A 22,738-nucleotide genomic window follows, 5' to 3' on the forward strand; every position below is an offset into this window, starting at 1 on the left:
AAAGCTGTGAGATGAGAAACATTTTTACACTCGCTTTTTCACACGCAGCCGCTCACATGATCACAGCTGCATTAGTGAGGAAGTACATTTCCACGGAGCAGCGGCTCCCTGCAGGTCGATGTACCAGTGACAGAACACGGTGCTGTTTGTGCTGCTTGCCGCCACACGCAGCAGACGCACTCACACATGTTCAGGTGCTCAGTTTTCACTGTGTGTATCCTGACCTATATTGCCAGTTATGTGAATTTACACCTCACTGACTCTGACACCCAGAGGAAGAGATAGGAATGAAGTGAGAGGAGGGAGCAAACAGAAGAAGAAAACAAGGTGTTGAGACAAACAGCCAACGCTGGCAGATGTAATCAGACAATAAAGAAAAAAAAAATCAAAGACGTGGTTTAATATGGCATTTCAGAAGAAAAGTTGAAGATATTTAGGTGTCTTTATGAATCATTTTCTTTTTTGCTCTAGTTATTTTTCACTGCCTTGTGGCATTAGGAGACATGAGGACTGTTTTGTGAGCTGAAACAACAGTTTTAATGCCAGGATGATACAGCAAAATTTTAATCTCTAAATTGTTTTCACTTTTCAGACTCAGGCCAAATCTTACTTTTTTCTCTAATTCATTGCACTACCCTTATGTTGTAGGTGTTCATGCTCGGGGTTTTACTGTTTTATATTCTTTTATTTTTAGGGATGGAAGGTGGAGGTCAAAGGGGGTAGTGATATTTAGGCCTAAACAAAGAATTTTCAGGGTCACAAAAAAGCAGTATGGGTTGAGCTTTTAGATTCACTCACATATGTATTTAACAATATTCTTTGCTAAAAATACTTAACTAGATTTTATCTACTTTAATATATTCTGATATACTACAATTGATATACTCCTTATCAGTCATAGCTCCCTTTTTTCATTGTTACATGCACTGTTATCTCTAGTTTGGTGTATTCTGATATTTGTCATTGTGGTTGATCTTAATTAAAAAGCACAAAAAATAATGTTGCATACCAACATTTGTTGCAGACTAGATAACTAGTTTTATATGATATATGGGCTTCTTGACATTGTGTCTGATTTGATTATTTCTAATCCTTTGCTTGAGGTATTTCTCCCAGTTTGGAAATGGAATACTAAATTCAAGGTTCTCCACTTCTTATGTAAATAGGTGATATTCATCCTGAATGCTGATATAAACCCCACGGCTGCTCATTAATATCATCAGTGATGGAAACCGACCACAGCTGGCAGTACAGAGAAGTGCTTTCAGAATAAAGTCACTCAAGTATGGCCTGATGCACACCAATCTGCTCCATAACACAAACATTCCTCAAAGGGGTCGAGCAGCAGCAGTGAGGCAAATCTTCAAATAGCACGTTCCACAATGGTACTAAGAGCGCTGGTGTTGTCTGTGGTTGTGCTTACCTGCACAATTCTTCTTTTTCTGCTTCTCAATGATACTCCTGTACTAACCCATGCTTCTATATTCAAGAGTTACAACAGCATAGGTTGGTACTTTTGTGCATATTTGTGTGTTTGTGGTGAGGAGAGTAGCCTTGAATAGCTAGCAGTGTGATCCAGAACTGTCATGTAGCATTAAGCCTAATGGATGAGAGATGTCTGCGGCAATCCCCATGCACATTCACACACATAAACCACACACTAAATGCACACTGACGCACACCCTCTGCAAGCCATGAGCATAAACAAACCCATAAACACATATGCTGACAAAATCTAAATCTAAACACACAACAAAACTGAGCGCTAATCAGAGAGACCAAATTCTCTTCTCCTTTTATGTTGTCTGTGCACAAATTCGCACATGCACCCACACACCCATTCTTTGGTGAATCAGCTTTTCTGACCGGAGGCTTTCATGCAATATGTGAAAAAAAAAAGAAAAACTAGTTGAGAGGACAGAATGTCAAGTACAAGCCATGCATGACCATTTCCATCAAATCAGCCTGACAATTAGAAAGAGGACTTTAGGTATTAGCATCACTCAAGCAAGAGGAAGAAAATAAATATTTCTGTACTTAATACCTAAAGTGAAAATAATTATGATTTATTTTTAACATACTGGTTCAGAAAATGAAAGTCACCATGCCTGAAACTGTTTATGTCCACTGCAATTGTTGTGGCAAGGGCAACAAGTCACAGCAAAGTCACATTAGTACAATGCTTGGATGGCCTCAAACTGATCTAATCTCTTTTACTGAATCTTTTTTTTTGCTACATTATCACAGATTCTAAATAAGCCAGTGTAGATTTTCAGTAAAAAAAAAAAATCCTAACTAAACTTCTTTTCTGAATTTGAAAACGTGTTGCTTCCCATCCAGGGAGCTTTCTCAGTTCAAAACTGGAGAGTGTGGGGTTCCAAGCTTTAAACTGCATGAGATGCTCTGTTGTGCAAACTGGATTTACATGCAAATTAACCTCACTCCCCTCCCACTGGAAAATCATTTTGGTCTTTGTTTGCCTGGATCACAAAAGAGGTTTAGAAAGCTAAAATCTGAGCCCTCCTCCTTTTTTCAAAGTTGTTTCTTTCTCATTTAACATGAATGGCTTCCTTCAGCCCTTACTCAAACCAACTCTGTTCAAAATATGAACATTTTAGTCCTCAAGAGTGTCTCTTATCCTTGAGCTGTAGGTGCACAGCTGAATCTTGTCCTGAAGAGCTGCATGTGAATCTAGCTTGCACATAAGATCATTTCATGCAGCTTGGAACTCAACATTCTTCAGTTCTGAACTGAGGAAGCTCCCCAGATGGGAAGTGAAACGTCTTCAACTACTGAACAGAAGTCCAGTTGTTTTGATTTTTATTTTTTTTGGAACTTATACTAAATCAACCTCTGCTGCCCTTTTCTATTTTATATTACTCTTTGTTGTGCACAATTTTTTTCTTCTTTTACTTTTTCGGCTGCTCCCTTTTGCAGAGGTCACCACAGCGAGCAAACTCTCGTGGCAGATTTGGCAATTGTTTTACTCCAGATGCCCTTCCTGACACTACCTGGGCTCAAACCCGCAGCCTCAGGATCATGAGATCGCAGCACTATACACTAAGCTACCACTGCCCTATCTTTGTTGTGCACATTACAGTACTTTAATCTTTAGTATTGGCTTAAATATAAACTGCTGCAGTGTAACAATAACGGAACAAAACAGAAATAGTGAACTGTTGCTTTCATTTTAAAAGATACAAGACATAAGACAAAGGCAGATGATGTCACTGCAGTACATTTTAGGCTGTAACTTTCACCTTTTTTATGGCACTCAGTTCAGCTTTTCTCACTTTTGATATAAGTAGTTTTCTACAACAATGTAAATGTAATCAGCTGACTATCAACTGACGAACAGTTAATATCCTGTCTATCAACTGTTTGTCATCATTTGCTTTATTTGCAACATATTTCCTAATTGTATGCTTTATTTTCCTGGTTTTTCTTTTCTCATTCTCTCTCTTTCTTCCTTTAATTCATTGTTTCTGTTACACAAGCTGACATCGGGCTGAAGATCCTCTTACTGCATTGACCTGATGTGTCTAAATGCTTTCCATGTTTAAATTCCCTGTTGGACACAATTTTGCTGGAGAGACTCTAAGGTCAAATTTCAGTGACACAGTGCACCAAATGTGCCATGTCGCAGCAAAGGACCACAGTGACACGCTGTCGAGCATTAACCTACTTCACCCTGTTATATTAAAACTTTCCTCTTAGCGATTCAGCGGTGTTTAAAACAGCTTGTCTCTTCTCATTAAATGCATGTTGCATAAACAGGATGAACTTGTTTTAACATCTTTTGTTGTGCAGGTTTACATTAGCTCTGAGGTGAAGAGATCTAAAGTGAGACAGATCTTTTTGCTTTCAATTTTCAAGGCTAACGATTTGTAGATATTGAATAAATTCACAAATATCTTGGTGGTGGAGGAGTAGAAGGCCCATAAAAACAAGTTTTCAAAGCATGTAGCAGAATTTGCTGGTAGCTGTAATGTTGAACAGAAGGTCAGTGCAATTCCAGGGGGGAAGAGGATTGGAAGAGGCGTGTTCTGGGATTTCAGTCAGAGGTTTCCTCCACCATGTCGATTCTGACCCTCAGTTTAATAAAAAACTCTGACATATGAAAAGAGAAAGGATCTTTTCCCATTGCCTTCTTCTGGAAGCAGCAAATAAAATGCAGGGATATAAGCAAAGCTCCGTTCACCTTCTCAAGACAGCATTCTTACGTTCATGCACAGGATTGGGAAGTTAATCTTTAAAACCATTTTCACATGTGTGTCTTGATCATTTCTACACTGCTGGCTGTCTGACATCACAATTATTATTTTTAATGTTGTCAGCTTGAAGAGCTAAACTAAAGAAAGAAAAGAGAAGCAGTGTGCCAAATACATACATGCAGCTAAAACTATTTGCTGCTGTAAATGATTTAATGATGTACAGGGTGAAATGTAGAAAATTAATTACAAGTCATTTTCCGCTCAAGCTCAAGTTTTAGCAATTTGGTTGTAGTATTGCATTAGTATGCCTTAAGTTTTGGTAAGGTATGATTTATTTATCTGTAACTGTGAAAGTAGGGCTATTTATGTCTTGAATTGTTAGTCTGGCCTTGAAACAATGACAGAACAGAAAAATAAGGCATGATGAAATATTTAATACCATTTTAAAACTCCATCAAAGGTCTGTCTCTTATTTTTCAAATAATAAAAACTGAAAAGTACTGTTCACCTTTTGTTCATAATATTGTGAATTCACACTGATCATGCACAGACTGTATGCAAATCATCTGTATCTTGTGTTTTTCAAACTGTTTTAGTTTTGGGTTCAACCCACTGCTCAATAAAAACAAGTGAATAAATACTGCATGACTTCAACAAATATAAATCCTGAGAAAAGATGAGATCGAAGTGGAATCCACTTTGCTGGTTATAAATATTTTACCGGTTTTTGTATTCCTTTTTCTGTTTCTCTGAAGGTGTTCCACTCATTCCCTATGGTCTTACATTTCACCGGCTTTTAGTCGACCAACCAGTTCAAAACAAAATATTCAAACTACAAAAGCAAATATGTGCAGGTGGTAATCATTGGGAAATGTGTGTACAGACAGCTTTGTTTGTCTGCAGTTCAGTGACTCTGAGAAATTATGTAAATAAAACAAACTGAACAAAACAATGTTAAAAACTTAAAAAATTCAGATATTGAAAGAGCCACAAGTGAATAAATAATTATTATGTTTAGTAAAGAATTCGTCAGTACCAGTCTGCAGAATTTTGCAAAAGAATAGTAGTATATCTCTGTAACTTTAGCTTATCAAAGCAGATTTATTCTATTTTCTTTTTTTATGTAAATTATCTTGTCTAACCTTCAGTCAGTGTATCCTAGAGTTTAGGGTCCTACATTTAGCTCATCTCTTTTAATGAAGATTTCTGTCCTATATAAGAAGTTTAATAAATTATGCAGTTTGCAATTATCTAAGATATAAAGTATATTCATTATGTAGTTCATGAAAAACTAAATCAGCAAAGAAAAGAGATGAGGGAGAAGATGCTGTACGCTTCATCTAAACTCCAGTCACCCTTCGTTGCTCATACCCCGGACTTTCTCAGAGGGCTTCAGATGCCCTCTGGTGTGTCACAGCTCATTTCTCAGTTCCTCCAAAACGGCCATCATCTGCCTGAGCATAGTGAGACTATCTGCTTCAGAGCGCAGCACATCTTGAGTTTTTGTGATAGGAGTCAACCTCTGTTTCAGGACACTTGCGTCAGACAGACAACAGCTAAACAGGATGCTTAAAACAGCTCTTATCTTTGTAGGTTGGAAAAAGTGGAAGTAAGGGGCGAGCGCTAGAAAGATTATTAGTGTGGCGTTTATGCGCAGTTGACCACTTGAAGATCAGTAAACAGGTCCATCAGAGACGAGAATGGAATCATGATTAGAGGTTTTAAAATATCTAAACAACATGGTAAAATAATCCTGACTGCTTGATGGAAATGATCTGGGAAACATTAAAAAATTGAGGTGAAGTTGAGCAGTTTGTGATACTGATTGTGTCTTTTCTGCTACTATAACTCCTACAATTTGAACTGACATCTGTAAATGAAATTGTAAGATGCATGTCCAGCTGTTTCCCATCAACCCTCAGGACAGGACGATGGCTGGAGGAGTGTTTGTCCACCTGTGTGCATTTGTGGGCATTTATGGAGTCCCAGGGGGAAGGCAGAGGTCAGGTTTGATGAAGCAGAGGTTGTGCTACACAAAGTAGGCCTGCTTCCACACACCTTGCCGAATGGCTGTTGTTTATGTATGGTCAAGCACATTTTGTTTTACTTTGAATTTTTCTCCTCTCACGCTCCTGCTTGTTTGTCCGAGTTACTGACCTGGAGGAGTGGGCTGCTTGTGAGCAGCAGAGGTCAAATGTTACACAAGAGAAGGCCTGAAGCAGTCTATGGCTGTCCTGATGCGACACACCAAGGGTTGTTTGCCTTTGCTGAGTATTGGGATGCATTTATTCCAGTGCAAAAACAGTTGTGCATAAAGGCATTTGCTGTTCTTATCTTGATGATGCATTTAAAAAAAATGATTGTATTTGTAAATATCTGGGAATTACACTGTATTAGCACACATATAAGACTATGTGTGCCCTCAGAGTGTTGTGAATGAAGTCCAAAAAGATGAGAGCTTTTACTTTGTTGAGTGTCAGTGTAACCCACAGGAATTCCTTCTGTCACCAGAAAAAATATCACAACTGAGAGGTTTCTTAGGATTTGTCAGGGGCTTATTTGCTCTTCAACTCTGATCTTGTCTTTCACATGTTTTTGTACATGCTTTATTAAAAACAGAAAATATAAAAAAAAAAAAAACATTTTTAAGAGACACTTAAAGGAGGGAACTGTAAAGTGGTCAATTTTAACAACTCCACACAAAATCCCATCATTTTGTGATGTGCAAAGGGAGCCTGCTAATGTGTAAACTTATGTCAGTGAAACTTTTTTACTTCTGTCTTTAACTTAGTTTTGTTTGGAAATGTGTTAAGTTAAAAGCTTCAGCTTTTGCATGATACATGAAAATAATTTAAGGTGACGCTCATTCGTGATTTGTTGTCCTCCCACTTCCCACGCACCAGCTGCTCCTTTTTCTGTCAGAGAGTTTGTTTCCCATCATTTTGTTTCTCAGCCGTGGCAAATATAAAATGGATTGTTACAATGAAGGCGATTAGGGATTGTCCAGATTTGCTGGCTTGTCACTTCATCTCAGTCACATCTTTGCTTCTTACGTCACCTTTTCTGAGTCTAATAGGTAAAATGAAGGGGACAGCAAGCTTGTTGTTTGTCACATTTTAATCCTCTGAACAGGATTTTTAAGGTTGCTGTGAAACATATGCATGTATAGTGATTTAAGGTGCAAATCAGTTAAAAAGCATTCCACTAGTCAGCATTATATATGTAACCTAAGTAAGTAAAGTTTGTGACTAAATTTGTTGTTGTAATTGTGCAGACCTGACCTCAGTGTATTTCTGCAGATTTTGTTGTTGGGTTTACACAGCTGAACATAGTTGAGTGCCTGAAAACTTTTTTTTTTCTTCATTCCTCCATAGATCATCGCATATCAGCCATATGGGCGATCTGTAGACTGGTGGGCGTATGGAGTTCTGCTTTACGAGATGCTGGCTGGGCAAGTGAGTAAACACCCATCAAACAGTGCATTTTGTTCCAGTTGTGCAAAAGTTAGGCCAATTGAAAAACATTTTATTTTTACTATAATTACCATATTATCTTTTATTTATAGAAAACCTCCTTTTTCACAATGTATTTTTTCCCCAGAACACTGCATGTTCTGCTGCTACTTCTCAAGACTTATTTAAAACTTTGAATACAGAAAATTTCTTAGCAGTTCAAGTGAACAAATCAATAATCTACAAGCTTGTAAAAGAGAGCAAAAAGGTTAAAATAAAAAAAATGCAGTTTCCTGAGGAGGTGCATTGATGTGTTGCTTTTTTAAACTCAGAATTAAAGCTTTATTTACTGTAATATTATCTAGTATTATTCATATTAATTGAACCAACATCATAACTGATCTGTTTATATATTATATATTATTATTGTAAATCCTAGGATGATTTGATAAGTTTTTTAAATAAACGTGTCAAAGAACATTAAAATAATTATATTAAGTAATTCATATACTATTTTTACTTTATAAAAACTTTTTTATACACTATTGCTGACATGACCTGTTCCACAAAAAAAGGTCAAAATGCTCACTCCATCACAGCAAGATGTATCATGTGATGCAGACAGCCCACCTCCAGTCGATGGTGGCCACTGGAGTGGAAATGACGAATAATTCATTTTATGGGCTGTCAGAACACCCATATTATGGTTACTAATGATAACGACCCAGCAAGGAGAGGAAAAAGCTGGGTCATCCACTCCACTGGACCCACAAGGACATTCTATGAAACATATTTGTGTGGGATGTTGTTTTAACTCTTCAGGTCTTTTTAATTTTTTTTACTGTCCTTTTTCTGACTTGTTTTCATCCGGTTTAGTGAAACTTTCGATATGATGTTCAGGTAACCTCATCTGTATTTATTAACAGTCTCAAAACCTTGACTTCTGCTTTACTGCAAAGAAGTGTGATTGGTTTTGAAGTAAAAGCCTGTTTTATTGTATCAGCCCCGTATTTTCGGTGTCAAACGGTGAAACTGTAAATTTTTGCATCTTGTGCCTTTCTATCTACAGCCTCCATTTGATGGTGAGGATGAAGATGAGTTGTTCCAGTCCATTATGGAGCACAATGTGTCCTACCCAAAGTCTATGTCGAAGGAAGCTGTCTCCATCTGCAAAGGGGTGAGTGGATGAAGGAACAGCTGTTTTCTGTTATATACTAGTGATGGAAATAGATTGTTTTGTTGTGTTTTGTGTAAATGCTGATTCAGCATTCACATCATTGTTCTTCATATTATGATGTCTTCTGCTCTTTTTATTGCAAGCAAACTACAAATTATGTAGCTTAATTTACAAAAAAAGTTCCCTATATAAAGACAATAAAACCTCTACAGTTCCTTCAGAAACGTTTTATGAAATCTAGTTCAGCATACTTGCTCTATTCTTAAGCTCCTTTTAGCTTTTAGCTAGAGTTTTGCTAATTTTAACTACTATTTTGTTAAATTTAACATTTAGCTGCTGTTTTGCTTATTATTGCTTTTAACTACAGCTTTGCTAATTGGATCTTTTAGCAATGGTATTGCTACTTTAAGCAAATGTAATGCCACAATTAGCTTGTATCTACTGGTAGCTAATCTTAGCATTTACCTACAGTTTTGTTACTTTTAGCAGTTGCTTTGCTAAAAACTAAAAAAACAATCTCATTTAAGCTTTAAGTTAGTTTTTTTCTGCTTCTTTTCACTAAAATTTAGTGAAATGCCATTTTTTTTGGTTGATTTTACGAATAACCTTTTAAAACAACAACCCAGAAGAGCATTTATTTTAAATTTTATTCTACCTACTGAATACTGAAAACAAACTTGAAGATACCACGCAGTAAGAAAGCTGCTATTTTAATCTAATGCCATTTTTATCTGGAGGCGGTTCTGAGAATAGTTTTCCACTGGTGGTAAAAAAAAAAAAAAACTTCTTGTAAATGTGCATTTAAGAGCTGTATCTTTCAAACTTTTCACGGACGCTATAATAACTAAACTTTATGTGAGACTGCTGAAAATCCATCCTGTTGCTGCAGTTTTCACAGCATCTCATGGAAAACATTAGCCTAGCTCCCATAAAGGAAAAGAAAAGTGACTTTTTTTTTCTTTTTAAGAGTGAGCAGTTATTTACGTTGAACTTTTTTTTTCCCTCTTCCCTTCCAGTTCTTGTATCTCTGACTCGCTCATTATAAAAATGCTGAGGGGGGACCTACATTACTGGGTCATCTGGTATCCGTGGCTCTATGAGTCAAAAGTGTTTTTGGTTTGCTTGTTTTTTATGCATATTCAAGTCAAACTGGTAAATAATCAGGATATTTTTAAGTTTCTTAAACAAAACCATAATGTGTACTTTGTCCTAGAACTGAGCAGATGACATCACTGTAAGGTGATGTGGAATTTCATACACATGTATAGGTGAAATTATAATTTAATGTGAAACCAGGAAGTGGACAGATATTATGAAATCCCCTTTAGGCAAGTCTATTTGTCATATGAGTTATTTAAAAGTCCTTTTTGCCTCATGAATTTTAAATGAGAGTTAATATTTTTGTTATTAACAAGTAATGAACTTGCTTGAAGGATAAAAAAGCAGACGTGATTCAGTGATATGAAAAATAATAATGGATGCCCCAATAACCCCGCTTTTATGCATCCAGTGTTTTCCATTAATCTGACGGCAGCTGAACGTGTCGGTGTCATGCGTTCATCACCCACTGATGCTTTTTCACAACATAATGCAGCTTCTTGATTTACAGCTCAGTTTTAACTGCTTTAACAGACAGGCAGAGAGTGTAAAGATAAATGACCAGCTGTTCTGAGGAAGTAGAAAGATCTCACCATTAATGTTTACATTTTCCTCCTTTGTGGTTTTACTTACAAACATTAGCTAAATTTGTCATTTTTCTCAGTATCTTTCTCAAATGAAGGACAGAAAAGTTTAAAATATAAAACCCTAACATTACTTGAATGTCACCTTTCATGGCAGCATTTTAAACTGAGATTATTTTATGTTGAGAAAAGACAGATTTGTTGAGTTTTTCATAGATTATATCCTGCGATTCGTTAGCTATTTTGTTAACAGAGAAAAAGGGTTGACGTCAACTGTTAATGCTAAAGTTTTAAGCAAAGATTTTGCATAATGAGTGGAACTTGGAGTCTTATGATTTACTCATCTACAACCACACCAAAGTTTAGCTCAATATTTGTAAAATTGTCTGAGTTACAGCCATTGGTCGGTTGGCTGTGGTGGCCATCTTGAATTTGTTTAGCTCCAAAAATTAATCAGTTGTAGAGGTACATCCAACAACTGATTCCTGAGAGTTTCATTAAAATCTGTCACACCAGATTTTAGGTCATTATCTGTGAGTCATACCCATTTTTTTTTAAAGGTCAGTTGGTTGTTGCAGCTATCTTAAGTCATATTGACTTAGTTGTAGATCCTCCAATGATTACTTTCTGTAAGTTTCATTAAAATTTGCATAGAGGTTCATGAGATATTTTGGTAACAGACACAGGCAAAAACATTGCCTGCCTTTCAGCAGCAGGGTGATAATAAATCTGTTTCAGTTGCAGCTGGGCTGCATGGTGTTATGGTGGTTAATTCCTGCCTCCCTTTATGCTTCATCTAATCAGTTAGTTTATTAAAGTCACCTCTAATAAATCATGTGCTTGCCTAGGGATCTATATTTGGTCTGTGCTTGTCATCCCTGTGCACCATAACATTTGCATATGGCCTCCAAATCTTACCAGACAGATAGGAGTGAAACAATTCAAATGTAGGATTTGTCAATTTCCTTACTTAACTTCACTTTAACCTCCTCCTCCCTGAAGCTCTGTATAATTGACTTCAACAAGGACTTTCAAAGATATACTGGATGGAGCATTTGGTTTTGATTAAAGGGCTTGTTTAAAACACAGCTGGACTTCCCACTATAAGGACACCTACAACTTTAATGATAGTGCGTGGTGGTTTAAGTTTTGATCTAATTTTTAAGACAGAAAGATGCCATTTCTGGATGGGTTTTCCACTTTTTCTCTGAAAAGGATGAGGAAACACTCAGTTTTCAGAGTTTTTCCAAGCAGCTATCCATAGATCCCCGGGCTGTTTGCTTTGGATTTGTGAAGCTTTTGCATAATTTAGAGATGTTTTTCAAACGGAAGATTCACAACTTAAACCATGCTTAAGGGGTTAATTTCTTTTACATATAGATCATCAAGCCGACTGGAGCTGATTTACATTGATTTACATATAAAATTCATACCTATACACAAACAGACCTTTTAGTCTGTGAAGGATGAGAAACTTTCTAAAAATATATCTCACAGTTTTGCACCAATATCTATAGAAAAGGATCAATCTTTGACAGAGGTGCTTTAGACTTGGCTGCTTGGAGATAAAACCTCACTAAATCTTGTGTGTTTCTCACCCAGAGTAGTTTTTTATGCATGGAAAAGTCAAACATCTTCTCAAGTGAGAATAAAAGACATAAATTTGTATTTGCTCAGATTAGGTGAATTTGATAGTGAATGTAGTAGTTTTATTTCTGTCTTGAGGCTTTACAAACTCAATGAGCCGTGCAATAATGGGCTTTGTTTCAATGTTCCTTCCTCTCTACTTGTTTTCCTTTGCCCTCTTTTTCTGTTCTCATTTATTTATTTGACCTAAATGGGTCTATGTTTGTGCCCCCATGCTTCTAAAATTCCTATTGTGGGGATCTGACTGTTTATCATGTGAGTTCGTGAGGACTTGCCTCTTTTTTGGGGGAAAAAATAGTGTTGTTTTGTGCAGTGTTTGACAAGTAGTGATTGTAGTTCATTTTAAAGCACTTTCTGAATGCAATCCAGTGTGACGTCCACATGACTGAGTATGTGGCATGGGTCAAGTCAGCTTTGTTTGCTGACTTGACTCACGATTTGGCCGGGCTGCTGCTGCTGCTCTTCTTTTTAATGAATACACAATGCTTGGCAGAAGTCTGACCCACAATATAAAAAGAGATAGAAAGATAGGGTTAAAAGCTAGAGAGTGAGTGAAAAGGAGTGCTTAGAGGGAGTTCAGGAGAAATAGAAAGAAAACATGAATTGAACTTTCCAGACACAATTCCAAAATCTGTATTTAGTGCAGAAACAAAACTGTAGATCACCAAAAAAAAAAAAAAAACCATCATAGCCACATGGTGGTGGCAGGGACATGCTTTATTGTTGCTTTTCTTCAGCTGGAACTGAGATTTTAGTCAAGATGAATGGAATTATGATCATTTCCAAATACCTGTTATTGTTAATTGTTGTTAATGTTGAAAATGAAGAAAATTGACGTTTTGGAACGGTCTTGCCAGAGTCTAAACCTAACTCTGACGGACAACCTGTGTAGTGACCTGAAGAGATCTGTGCACCAGAGATGCTCTTTTATTCTGACAGATTTTGAGTTAAAACGTGGTTTGCTGATGAACTCCTTTCCAAGAAACCCCAACAAGAGTGTAATTAAACCAGAAGGTATATGAACAAAGTTTTAGTCTAAGGGTGCTTAAACTTATGCAACCAGTTTCTTGTATCTTTTTATTTTTTATATTTTCCCAGTGGCAGCTGTTTTCTCCCAGTTAAATTGTACGGGATATATGTCAAATTAAAGGTGGAAAATGATGTTAAGCCTGGCATTTTAACAGGGAGGTGTAGAATTTTTTTACATCCACCGTACATCTCCGCACCTCTTTAAATTTAATAAATTTATACCCTCAGCAGGAACAGTGTTATATAAACGTTTGGAACATGTTACTAAACTGTTGATTGGTCTTGGTGTGGTAGAGTTCTTAAAGTTAGGCCGTTAACAACAGACGCAGCAAATTTCTGAAGCGTCAACGCCTTTTTCTTTGCTTTCTGGTGGTGATTGGGCCTCACACCTTTATGTGATTCTGGCAGGCATGAATAAATTCACTTTTAAGGACATCACAAGGTGTGAGGTGTGTCATCTTAATGGTGACAGCCGTGTGTTTGCAGCAGGGTGGGGTGGGGTGGGGTGGGGGGGGGGCTTTCTCACTGGAACTGGCAGCTCTGTGAACAGAAAGACAGCTTCAAATTACTTTTTCTTCCTCGTCAGCAGCTGTTCGATGTACTCTGAGTGCGTGCTCCTTGCTCAAAATATGTCAGAACTCACAAAGTTTATGTTGGGAAGAAGCAAGAAAACTTGGACTAAACGACCTTACATAAAAGTTCTTGTGCATCACCTAATGTTCTTTTGAGTCCATAGATTGACCAATTACAGCAATGCAATGATATAGTTTCCCTTTATCAACTATTGAATTTTTCTGTCCTTATTTCGTATTTAGCAAGAACACATAAATCATTCAAAACAAAATTAAAACTGATAAATAAGTACAATAATGCAGAAGTAATTAGAGTAACATTCTTTTAAGAAAATCATTTCCTGGCATGCCAAACTTTTAAACAAAAATTTCATGTGCTATGTTAGCCCTTGTCATGTGGATGACATCCAGCTACTAACACCCCAGATTTTAGCTTAATATTTCTAAAACCTAGTTAAAGCCATTTTAGTGTTTTGAATCTGGTTGAGTGATTCCTTTATGAGAGTTTCATTAAAATTTGTCCAGTGGTTCATGAGATATTTTGCTGACAGACAGACAAATGCATTCACATACATACATGGATTACATAAATGCCAGCTTTTCAGGACAGAAGATATTAATATACGTGTGTGTGTGTAGTAATCTGTTGTAGCGCTTGTTTTTTCATGAATGGCTCTGAATTTAAACAAATATGGCTAAAAGTAAGTTTATCTCTAATAGCAGGAAGATGCTCAAACATTCATTGTCTTAGCTGCCTTCATAAAAATGTCTTACATTTTCTAGTTCTCATATATTATATATAATATGCATGCTAGAGTGTGTTTGACTGATTTAGAACTTGACTAAAAGCACTGCAGTATTTCAGACGTGTCTGCATGGATGTATGTACTCTCACTGTGAGCATACTAATTAGAAAGCACACTCTGCACACAATACCAGGGCAAAAAGAGTCAGCTCATTAGTATTTAAACTAATTCAGTCAAACCATACATGAATAGGTCATCTTGTCCTTGGACTGTCATCCATCTCATCACGTTAGCAGTCACTTGATTTGATGCAATCTGCTGGCTTCCTTAGATATACAGTTTACTAAATGGGGTTTTATATTTCACTGAATTTATTTACGTTGTTTTATAATTTAAATGTAGCATTCCTTGAAGGAATCCACTTTGCAAGCAAAACTTTTAAATTAAGTCTAATGCTAGTTTTGTTAGTGCTCAAAATGTGTGTTGCGTATGAATCTCAGCTACTACCACATCAAGTTTTTAGCTCAGTATCTGTAATATTGACTACTGAGTTACAGCCATTTTGTGTTTGCAAAAGTTGATTACCTGTGGCAGCCATCTTGAATTGGGTTGACTCTAAAAGTTAATTACTTTCTGAGAGTTTCAGTGGTTCATGAGATATTTTGCTGACAGACAGACAAATGCACACGCATACATACATGGATGCAAGCGATTACATAATAACCTGCCTTTCAGGACAAAAGATGAATAATATACGTGTGTGTGTGTATGTGTAGGAATCTGTTGTAGCACTTGTTTTTTTTTACATACACATACATACACACACACACACACACACACACACACACACACACACAAGGATACAGGCGATCGCATGTCCAAGTTTCAGATGAAATCTATTGAATTTTAAATTGTTTTTTTTTACATGCACATGTGCAGTGCAATAAGCTGTGTGTTAGTAAAATAAGCTGAACTGAATAGAACTGAACTGAATTAAACAGTCTGCAATTGCTTTTTAGTCAAGACAAACTACTGCCCTGACTACAGAGTTAACAAAAAATATTTATGTGAGCTGTAAATTTCTTTTAAAAGTGTGATTTTTGAATAAAACAAGTTAGGAATTTTTGTGTTCACTGCCACAATTGTAATTCTTATGTTTTTATTTCTATTTTTTTTATCTGTTGAATTAATGCCACAACAATAGCAGGCTTTAGTTTGTGGTCCAATTTACTGTTCGTACACCATTTTTGTTTGACAAAATGCAATCTGTTAACATTTTGTTCACTGGGTGTGTTGACGTGGCAGCAGTGCTTTAAAGGCAGAATGAGCAGAGCAAGGGTAAAAGCAATTATGTCACACTTTTCAGGCCCATCTGTTCAGCTGTCTTTTGCTGACCTAGAAAAGCGGTGGACATAAACTGCAAAAGACATTACTGAAAAAACAGACAAGTGATCACTTTTATATCCCTTATTTGTCTGTTTCTTAGCAAAACATCCCAGAAACCACTGGGATATTTTAATGAAACATTTAGAAATTAATCCCTTGATCAGCATCTAGAACTGATCACAGATATTGATCTAAAATTAAGTGTGGTAGTGCCTGAGAGTCATCAACAACACATACTTCAAGTAGAGAGGTGATTTGAGATTTTAAAATACTGAATTATTTTCTAATTTGAAGAACACTGAACAGCTGTGCCATTGCTTGTCATGACATATTTAGTTTGAACCTAACCATTTTAATGTTTTATTTTATTTGTTTTCTTTTAACCATGAGCAGTTGATGACCAAACACCCATCCAAGCGTCTGGGCTGCGGCCCCGAAGGAGAGAGGGACATCAGAGAACATGCCTTCTTCAGACGGATCGATTGGGAACGCCTCAAGAACAGAGAGATACAACCACCCTTCAAGCCCAAAGTGGTAAGTCTGCACATTCAGGCAACAAATGTGCTGTAACAAAGGCTGCTTTATTTGGAAACCTCTCCAAGAGAAAGTTAGTCTTTATTAAAATAAGATATGTGCCATTGACTCTTAGTTCTTTTAAAAAATTATAAAAAGCAAACTGAAACAGAGGTGAGGATTTTTCTCACCTCACCTCATTTAATCAATAGCAATTAAAATATTACTAAATAATTTTTAATGCACAAACTAAGATGGAGAACGATTAGTAATTATTAAATAGAAACAATGACATAAACATAAAATGTGACTGACGCATCTCCTGAACTTGAGAAATAAAAATAATTTGTCTTTTTAGGTCCGCAGACAGTCTTTTAATACATATTTTTTCCTGTAGTTATTTATTTGTACCAGATATGAGGAATTAGCTCAAACAATGCAGCAAAAAACATTTTTGTAGAAATACAGTCTGTTTCCTCGATTTATTTTCCCTCAGTTTTCTTTTATAGATATTGATGTAGTTACATAAACTGTTTTCTTAACCAAACAAGTTATAAATAGCTTACACTAGATGATATGACTGCAGTATAAATTTCCTCACCATGCATTTAAATATTGATAAAATACCAGCATTAAGGTATTAGATATCTCACTGGTACTGTGAGCTGTTACTGAATGTGGTATTTCCAAAGATGTTACTATTTAAAAATAACACCCTCATATAGGGTGAATTAATGAAATCTGAGATAGCTGATGTAATATGACTGCAGTGCCTTGTAGGAAATTTATTAGGAGTGACTGACAGTTCCAGGAATATATGGAAGGAGGAAAGTAACCCACTCTCCATTCCAGTTTTCCATATGAAATAGTATCATTGTACAACAAAAAGTATGCACATTCTTCTGTAAAAGAGTGAATGCTTTGCACGCCGGTTAACTACTAAAAATTAACTTTTGTTCTAATTGGTCTTAAAATTAAGCCAACAAACTACTCTGTCATAGGTGTCATAAACTGGGACACAATGCAGAAGTTTACTATGGAAAAAATGACTTTTTTTACTGCTTCCAAAGGATTAGGAGGGTAAGAAGTGGCTATTCAGATACACTTGCTAAAGAGATCATCACTAAGGTGAAACACCTCTCTGAAAGCAGAAACTGAGGCAGTTTGCAGCCCTGAGTAATCAGCTGCGTGTTAACACAATGCCAAGGAAGAAAGATATAACCCTTCATAGACTGAAGGGGAAAATCTGTTGCTTCTCTGAGACCATTTAACTCAGGCTGTTAGAGCCTCAGTCATTTTATAGCAACTGTTGAGCACAGTGGTGGAGGAACGATGGTTAGGGTGTATCTTGCAGCTACAGAACCTGAACAGCATGTGGTACAGACTTTGATCAGAGACTTTTAATCTGTGTACCAGAGTATTGTGGAGTCAAATATTGAGCCATTTATATGCCAGCCAAGGGGTAGCCAAAATGACGCCATCCAGCAGAAACAGAAACAATCACAGCAGCTAATCTATAAAACAATGGCTAAAACTGTAAAGTGTTCTATAACCTAAGCTTTAGCAACAAACACAAGTCACTGTAATGTCTGGTACATAAGTACATGCACAATGTTTTAAAAGTTCTGTTAAATTATATTTACTGATTCCTTATATAAGTGAATTGCAAACTCATTTTTAATTACTTTACTTTACAGGTGATGGTGCTCATATAGATGCATGACTTAGAAAAAAACAAAACACATGAACAACATAGTTCATTTAATGTTATCTATGTGTGTGTGTGTATGTATATGTCTACTACGTATTCATTTTAAAAACTTTAGTTCTCCACCGATTCAACCCACAAGGGCTCCAGTTCTGCTAAAAAGGTGAACCCTGGCTTCTCTGCCTGCCATGCGCTTTATGTACGTGTGAGAGAATGTGTGTGGGTGTGAGCTTAAAGAAATAAAGGTTAGCAGAGAATTAGAAAAGAATTTGAAAACATTTTTCTTGCTTATGTGTCAGTCGTTACTTGAGATTGGAGCTGTGTGTGTGCAGAGAGGGGATTTATATTAGAAATGGTAAAAATATTGGAGAGAATGAGCTTCTGGAGTTGTCACACTGCAGTTGTAAGGAAGTCGATGCATGCAAATGTGCTTGTTCCTTGCAGTGCACGTCTGCGTGGTTCTAGGTGCAGATGAGCTCAAAAGATGAGGGAGATGGAAAGAGAGCAATATAATAACAGAATTTTTTTTTTTTATTGTAACCATGGTCACCTCCGCTAAAATAATCCATTATGCCCTTTTCATTATGCCATGTAATAATGCTATTCCTGAGTGCGTCACCAGCAAACAGCTGTCATTACACATCTCCTTCTCACCCTTCACCTGATCCATCTTGTCTCTCTCATCCAACTCCTCCTCCTCTTTGCTTTTCCTGTTTTGTTTTTTTTCTGCTGCTCAGTCTCACTTCATCCTGCTGTGACAGCTGTGGAAGAGCAATCAATACGCCAGCTGTGCTCAACTGAGACATTCAGACAATCTGTATCTGTTGGACCAGGACTTGAGACAGCACAGAGGACGACTGTCAAGGCAGGCTATGTTAGTGTAACTCTGTAATTATAGTGGTTAGTGGTGTCACTTTGCAGAACTCTTGTGTGGGTAACAAAACACAAGCCAACAGTGTTGAAATTTGGCTTATTTCTTGTAAAAAAAAAAAAAAGCACTTGATGTCCCCTTATTTCACACCCAGATTCCTGATCTTTCTTGTGGCCCAAAGGGAAGTGGGATAAAAAATGTAGGTCAAATCTGAATCTGCTGAATCATTGTGAATGAAAGGAATGAGGCAGACAAACGTTGAGTGGGAGGACTTAGTCATTACACAAAAGTGAAGAATGGATATGCATGTTGCATAGGGTACATGGACACAAACACAGACTCACATGCATAAATACTGAGGGCAAGATGAATGAGTTGTGACTCACTGCAGTTCTGAGACAGAGGGGAAGAGACAAACACTGCTGCAACTGAGTGGGTCTAAACTTCCTTTACAGGAAAATAACATGATCAATATTTCTATTTATATCAGTTATATGTTTGGTTTAAAAACACTTCTGTAAAATCTAAAATTTATTCCTCAAGAAATGCAAAGTGGTAAACAATGGATTTGAGTTTTAAAGGCAGAGGAAGACAGAAATCTTTTGTAAATACTTTTTTTTTAAAAAAACCTACGCTTCTTCCTTTCATCCATTATTTGCTGCTAGTTCTGGAATTGGGTCGCAGGGGCAGCAGCTTGAGCAGGGAGGACCAGACATCTCTTTCCACATCCACCTCTTCCAGCTCTTCTGTGAGGATTTCAAGGCATTCCCAGGCCAGCCAAGAGACATAATGTCTCCAGCTTGTCCTGGGTCTCTTCCCAGTTGGACATGCCCCGAACACCATCTTAGGGATGCGTTCAGGGGCCATCTTTACCAAATTCTTGAACCACCTGAACTGGGTCTTTTCAATGTGGAGGAGCAGCGGCTCTATTCCAAGTCCCTCCCAGATAACCAAACTTCACACCCTATTTCTAAGAGAGAGCCAAGCTACCCAACCATGGAACCAAACCATGCCCATCTGGTTAGAGGCTGCTCTTTAAGCTATGCATTGACCATGTTCCACTCCCACAGTTCTATACCCAACCTCACTATAATCCAGACCTTTAATTTGACAAAATCAGCTGTCACATCATTGCTTCTACTGCCTGGAAACAGCACTAAGAAAAAGAGCCCAAACATCTGATTATCATTAAGCTACTCTAAATTAAGATAAACTTAAATATTGTTATGGAATTGCTCAAAGATGCCAAGTTTTTAGTAAAAACTCTAAATTTAAAACCCCTAGTTCATGGCCTTAAACTCTGTAGCCTCTTTATTTTTAAATGTGTTTGTTAGAGTAAAAAAAAAATATTTGTATGAATTTTTCTATGCCTTTTTTAATGGTAGAGAAACTTACCCTAGCTACAAATTTATCATTTTTATAAAATCCAGTGGTGTTCTGAACCATTATTTTTTGTCTAGAAGTTATATTTTTCCAAACACAGCCAATGTTTGAAATTTATCTTGTGCAATAGTAAATGTTTTAAGCTGTGCATTGTTTTTTATTCACATTATTAAATTATAAAAAAAGATGATTAAATGTTGATGAGTGTTACTGCAAAACAGCTTCACAGAGATTAGAAAAAAAAACATGGCTGAAATTTACATTTACACTCTTCATCTTAAAAAGCATTTAAACTCAAATGACCAATCCCCCTGTCTGAACTGTTCACACAAGAGAACATTCAACAAAGAAAGCAAAATGTTTCAGAGAAAACAGGAACGGGTTTTGTGTACAGCTAGCTTCAGGGATTGGGAAAGCAGAAAAAACGCAGATAGTGTGTGCGTGTGTGCCTGTTTGTGTGTGTCTTGGCATAACCCTAATGGAGGCATGCACTCATTTATCTTCCTAAGTAGCAGAGTGTTCTTTAATATACTTGAGTGCAGAGGCGTGCACATCTGTATGCATGCACTAAGAGAGGGAGAGAGATTAAAGATGAGAGAAAGTAGGTTAAAAACTCATGTAGGACTCTGTGTCACAGTGTATGGGAGGACAGCAATTTACCCAGTAAGGTTTGGCTAAATGACACAATGCCAAATGAGAGATTTGTGCTTCACCATAAGGGCGACTTTATGTCCCTACCTTCACGCTATAAAATTTTTGCTTTGTCCTGTTTCATTTTTGGGACAATAAGTCTGCCCGTAGTCATTTTTCTTGACAAACTATGACGTATTTCTCCCATTAAGCACTCCACATTGCAAGTAATGAACACAGTAGACTAGGGCATAATCACAAAACTTGTAGTCCTGGATTCTTTCTGTAAAAAAAAACAGATTGAAATGAATTAAGCATGTTTGTCAAGCATTTCATCAGACCCAGCACTGTCAGTTGTGGCGCTGAAGCTTCGTCCCACATATGCTTTGTGCACACAGTGGTTGGACTATTGCCCGGAAGCAGCAGCCAGATGTCACAAGGAGTAACTCCTATGGGTTATAAAAAAGGACATTTGGGGGCTGGAAATTGTCAAAGGAGGTCAAATTTAAAAGTACATTGCTTCACGTGGGTGATGAATGGTTACTGATGGATAGAAGGCGACGAGTGGACAAAGAGACACAGCAGTTGAAGGATGCTTGTGATTAGGTGTACACTGTGTGGGGGAAGGAGAGATGTTTAAGAGCCAAACATGTGAACATGTGCAGCCACTTTTGCTTTCCATCTTGTAATGGGTGTCTCATCATGTCTTAGCCTGACAGAGTAGTGGTGGCTTAGAGCAAATGTCACCTGGTGGTGGCAACAATCACAGTCCAAAAACCCTCACACACACAAACGCAATCACTTTGGACACATCTGTGCCCTCATGTTTTTTTTTTTTATGTTCAGCTGTGTTCATCTCTGTTTAATCACCTGACGAGCTCCGTCACACCTCCTCAGCGGAAAGATAATAAAAATAGAAATTGTCAGTACCTTTGCTCACAGGGATGCCTCAGCACAGAGAGGTACTGAGACACAAACAGCTGCTGATGCACACAGAGACTTTCATGTAAACAGAAACATGCATATACTTGAGCTGACAGTCATGTCATGTCTATGAATGGAATGCAGGACAACAGTTGAAAAGGTCAGTTAGTCATGAGTTAGTCAAGACTTTCAGAGCCAGCTCACAGTTGGCTGTGGGCTCAAACTGTGCAAATACAAACTATTAAAACTGATTGGAAGAGACTGAAACCAAACAGGAAGGATGTGTACTGACTTATTGAGGGTTGTCGCTTGTGTAAAACATCATGTATCTCAGTTATTCCAAAAACAAATTGTCACTTTTTTCCAAGGGATCAGCACTGTGGTTTGTTTGTTTGTTTGTTTGTTTTGACTATGAGCAGCGTTTGACAATGAATGTTTTTTGTACTAAATAATTACATTAACTAGAAAATAAAACAATACCCAAAGTTTTTTTATTATTATTTTTTATTCTAGATTTAAAATAAGAACCTTTTTTTTTTTTTTTAAATCATGGCACCAATGTTTGTGTATTGCCAAAAATGCTTTGGTTGCCATCGCTCCTTATTTCTGCTGAGGCCACGTGTTGCAGCTCCATGAAATTTGTCTTCACAGATTACGAACAAGCATCTGCAGGGGCGTAGCTCCAGAAGGGAACATGAATGCTTATCATGCTTTGCATATTAGTGTGTGTGTGCATGGGTGTGTGACTGTGCGTGTTTGTTTTTAAATGCATTCAACCATTTAGGTTAGTCCCATGTGTAGGTG

At 37.1% G+C, this 22,738-nt stretch overlaps 1 protein-coding gene across 2 annotated transcripts in view; it reads left to right on the forward strand.

The window, feature by feature from the left end:
- The window catches only part of prkcaa (protein kinase C, alpha, a), a 123,360-nt gene that overhangs the window by 93,841 nt on the left and 6,781 nt on the right, over window positions 1–22,738 (forward strand). For both annotated transcript variants that reach the window (XM_017435192.3, XM_017435193.3), the window contains 3 exons: window positions 7,589–7,669; window positions 8,736–8,843; window positions 16,299–16,439. In XM_017435192.3, coding sequence (XP_017290681.1) covers window positions 7,589–7,669; window positions 8,736–8,843; window positions 16,299–16,439 — 330 coding nt within the window. The remainder of the gene's footprint in view (window positions 1–7,588; window positions 7,670–8,735; window positions 8,844–16,298; window positions 16,440–22,738) is intronic.

The sequence above is a fragment of the Kryptolebias marmoratus genome, linkage group LG3, assembly GCF_001649575.2.
Source record: "Kryptolebias marmoratus isolate JLee-2015 linkage group LG3, ASM164957v2, whole genome shotgun sequence".
Classification (NCBI taxonomy): domain Eukaryota; kingdom Metazoa; phylum Chordata; class Actinopteri; order Cyprinodontiformes; family Rivulidae; genus Kryptolebias; species Kryptolebias marmoratus.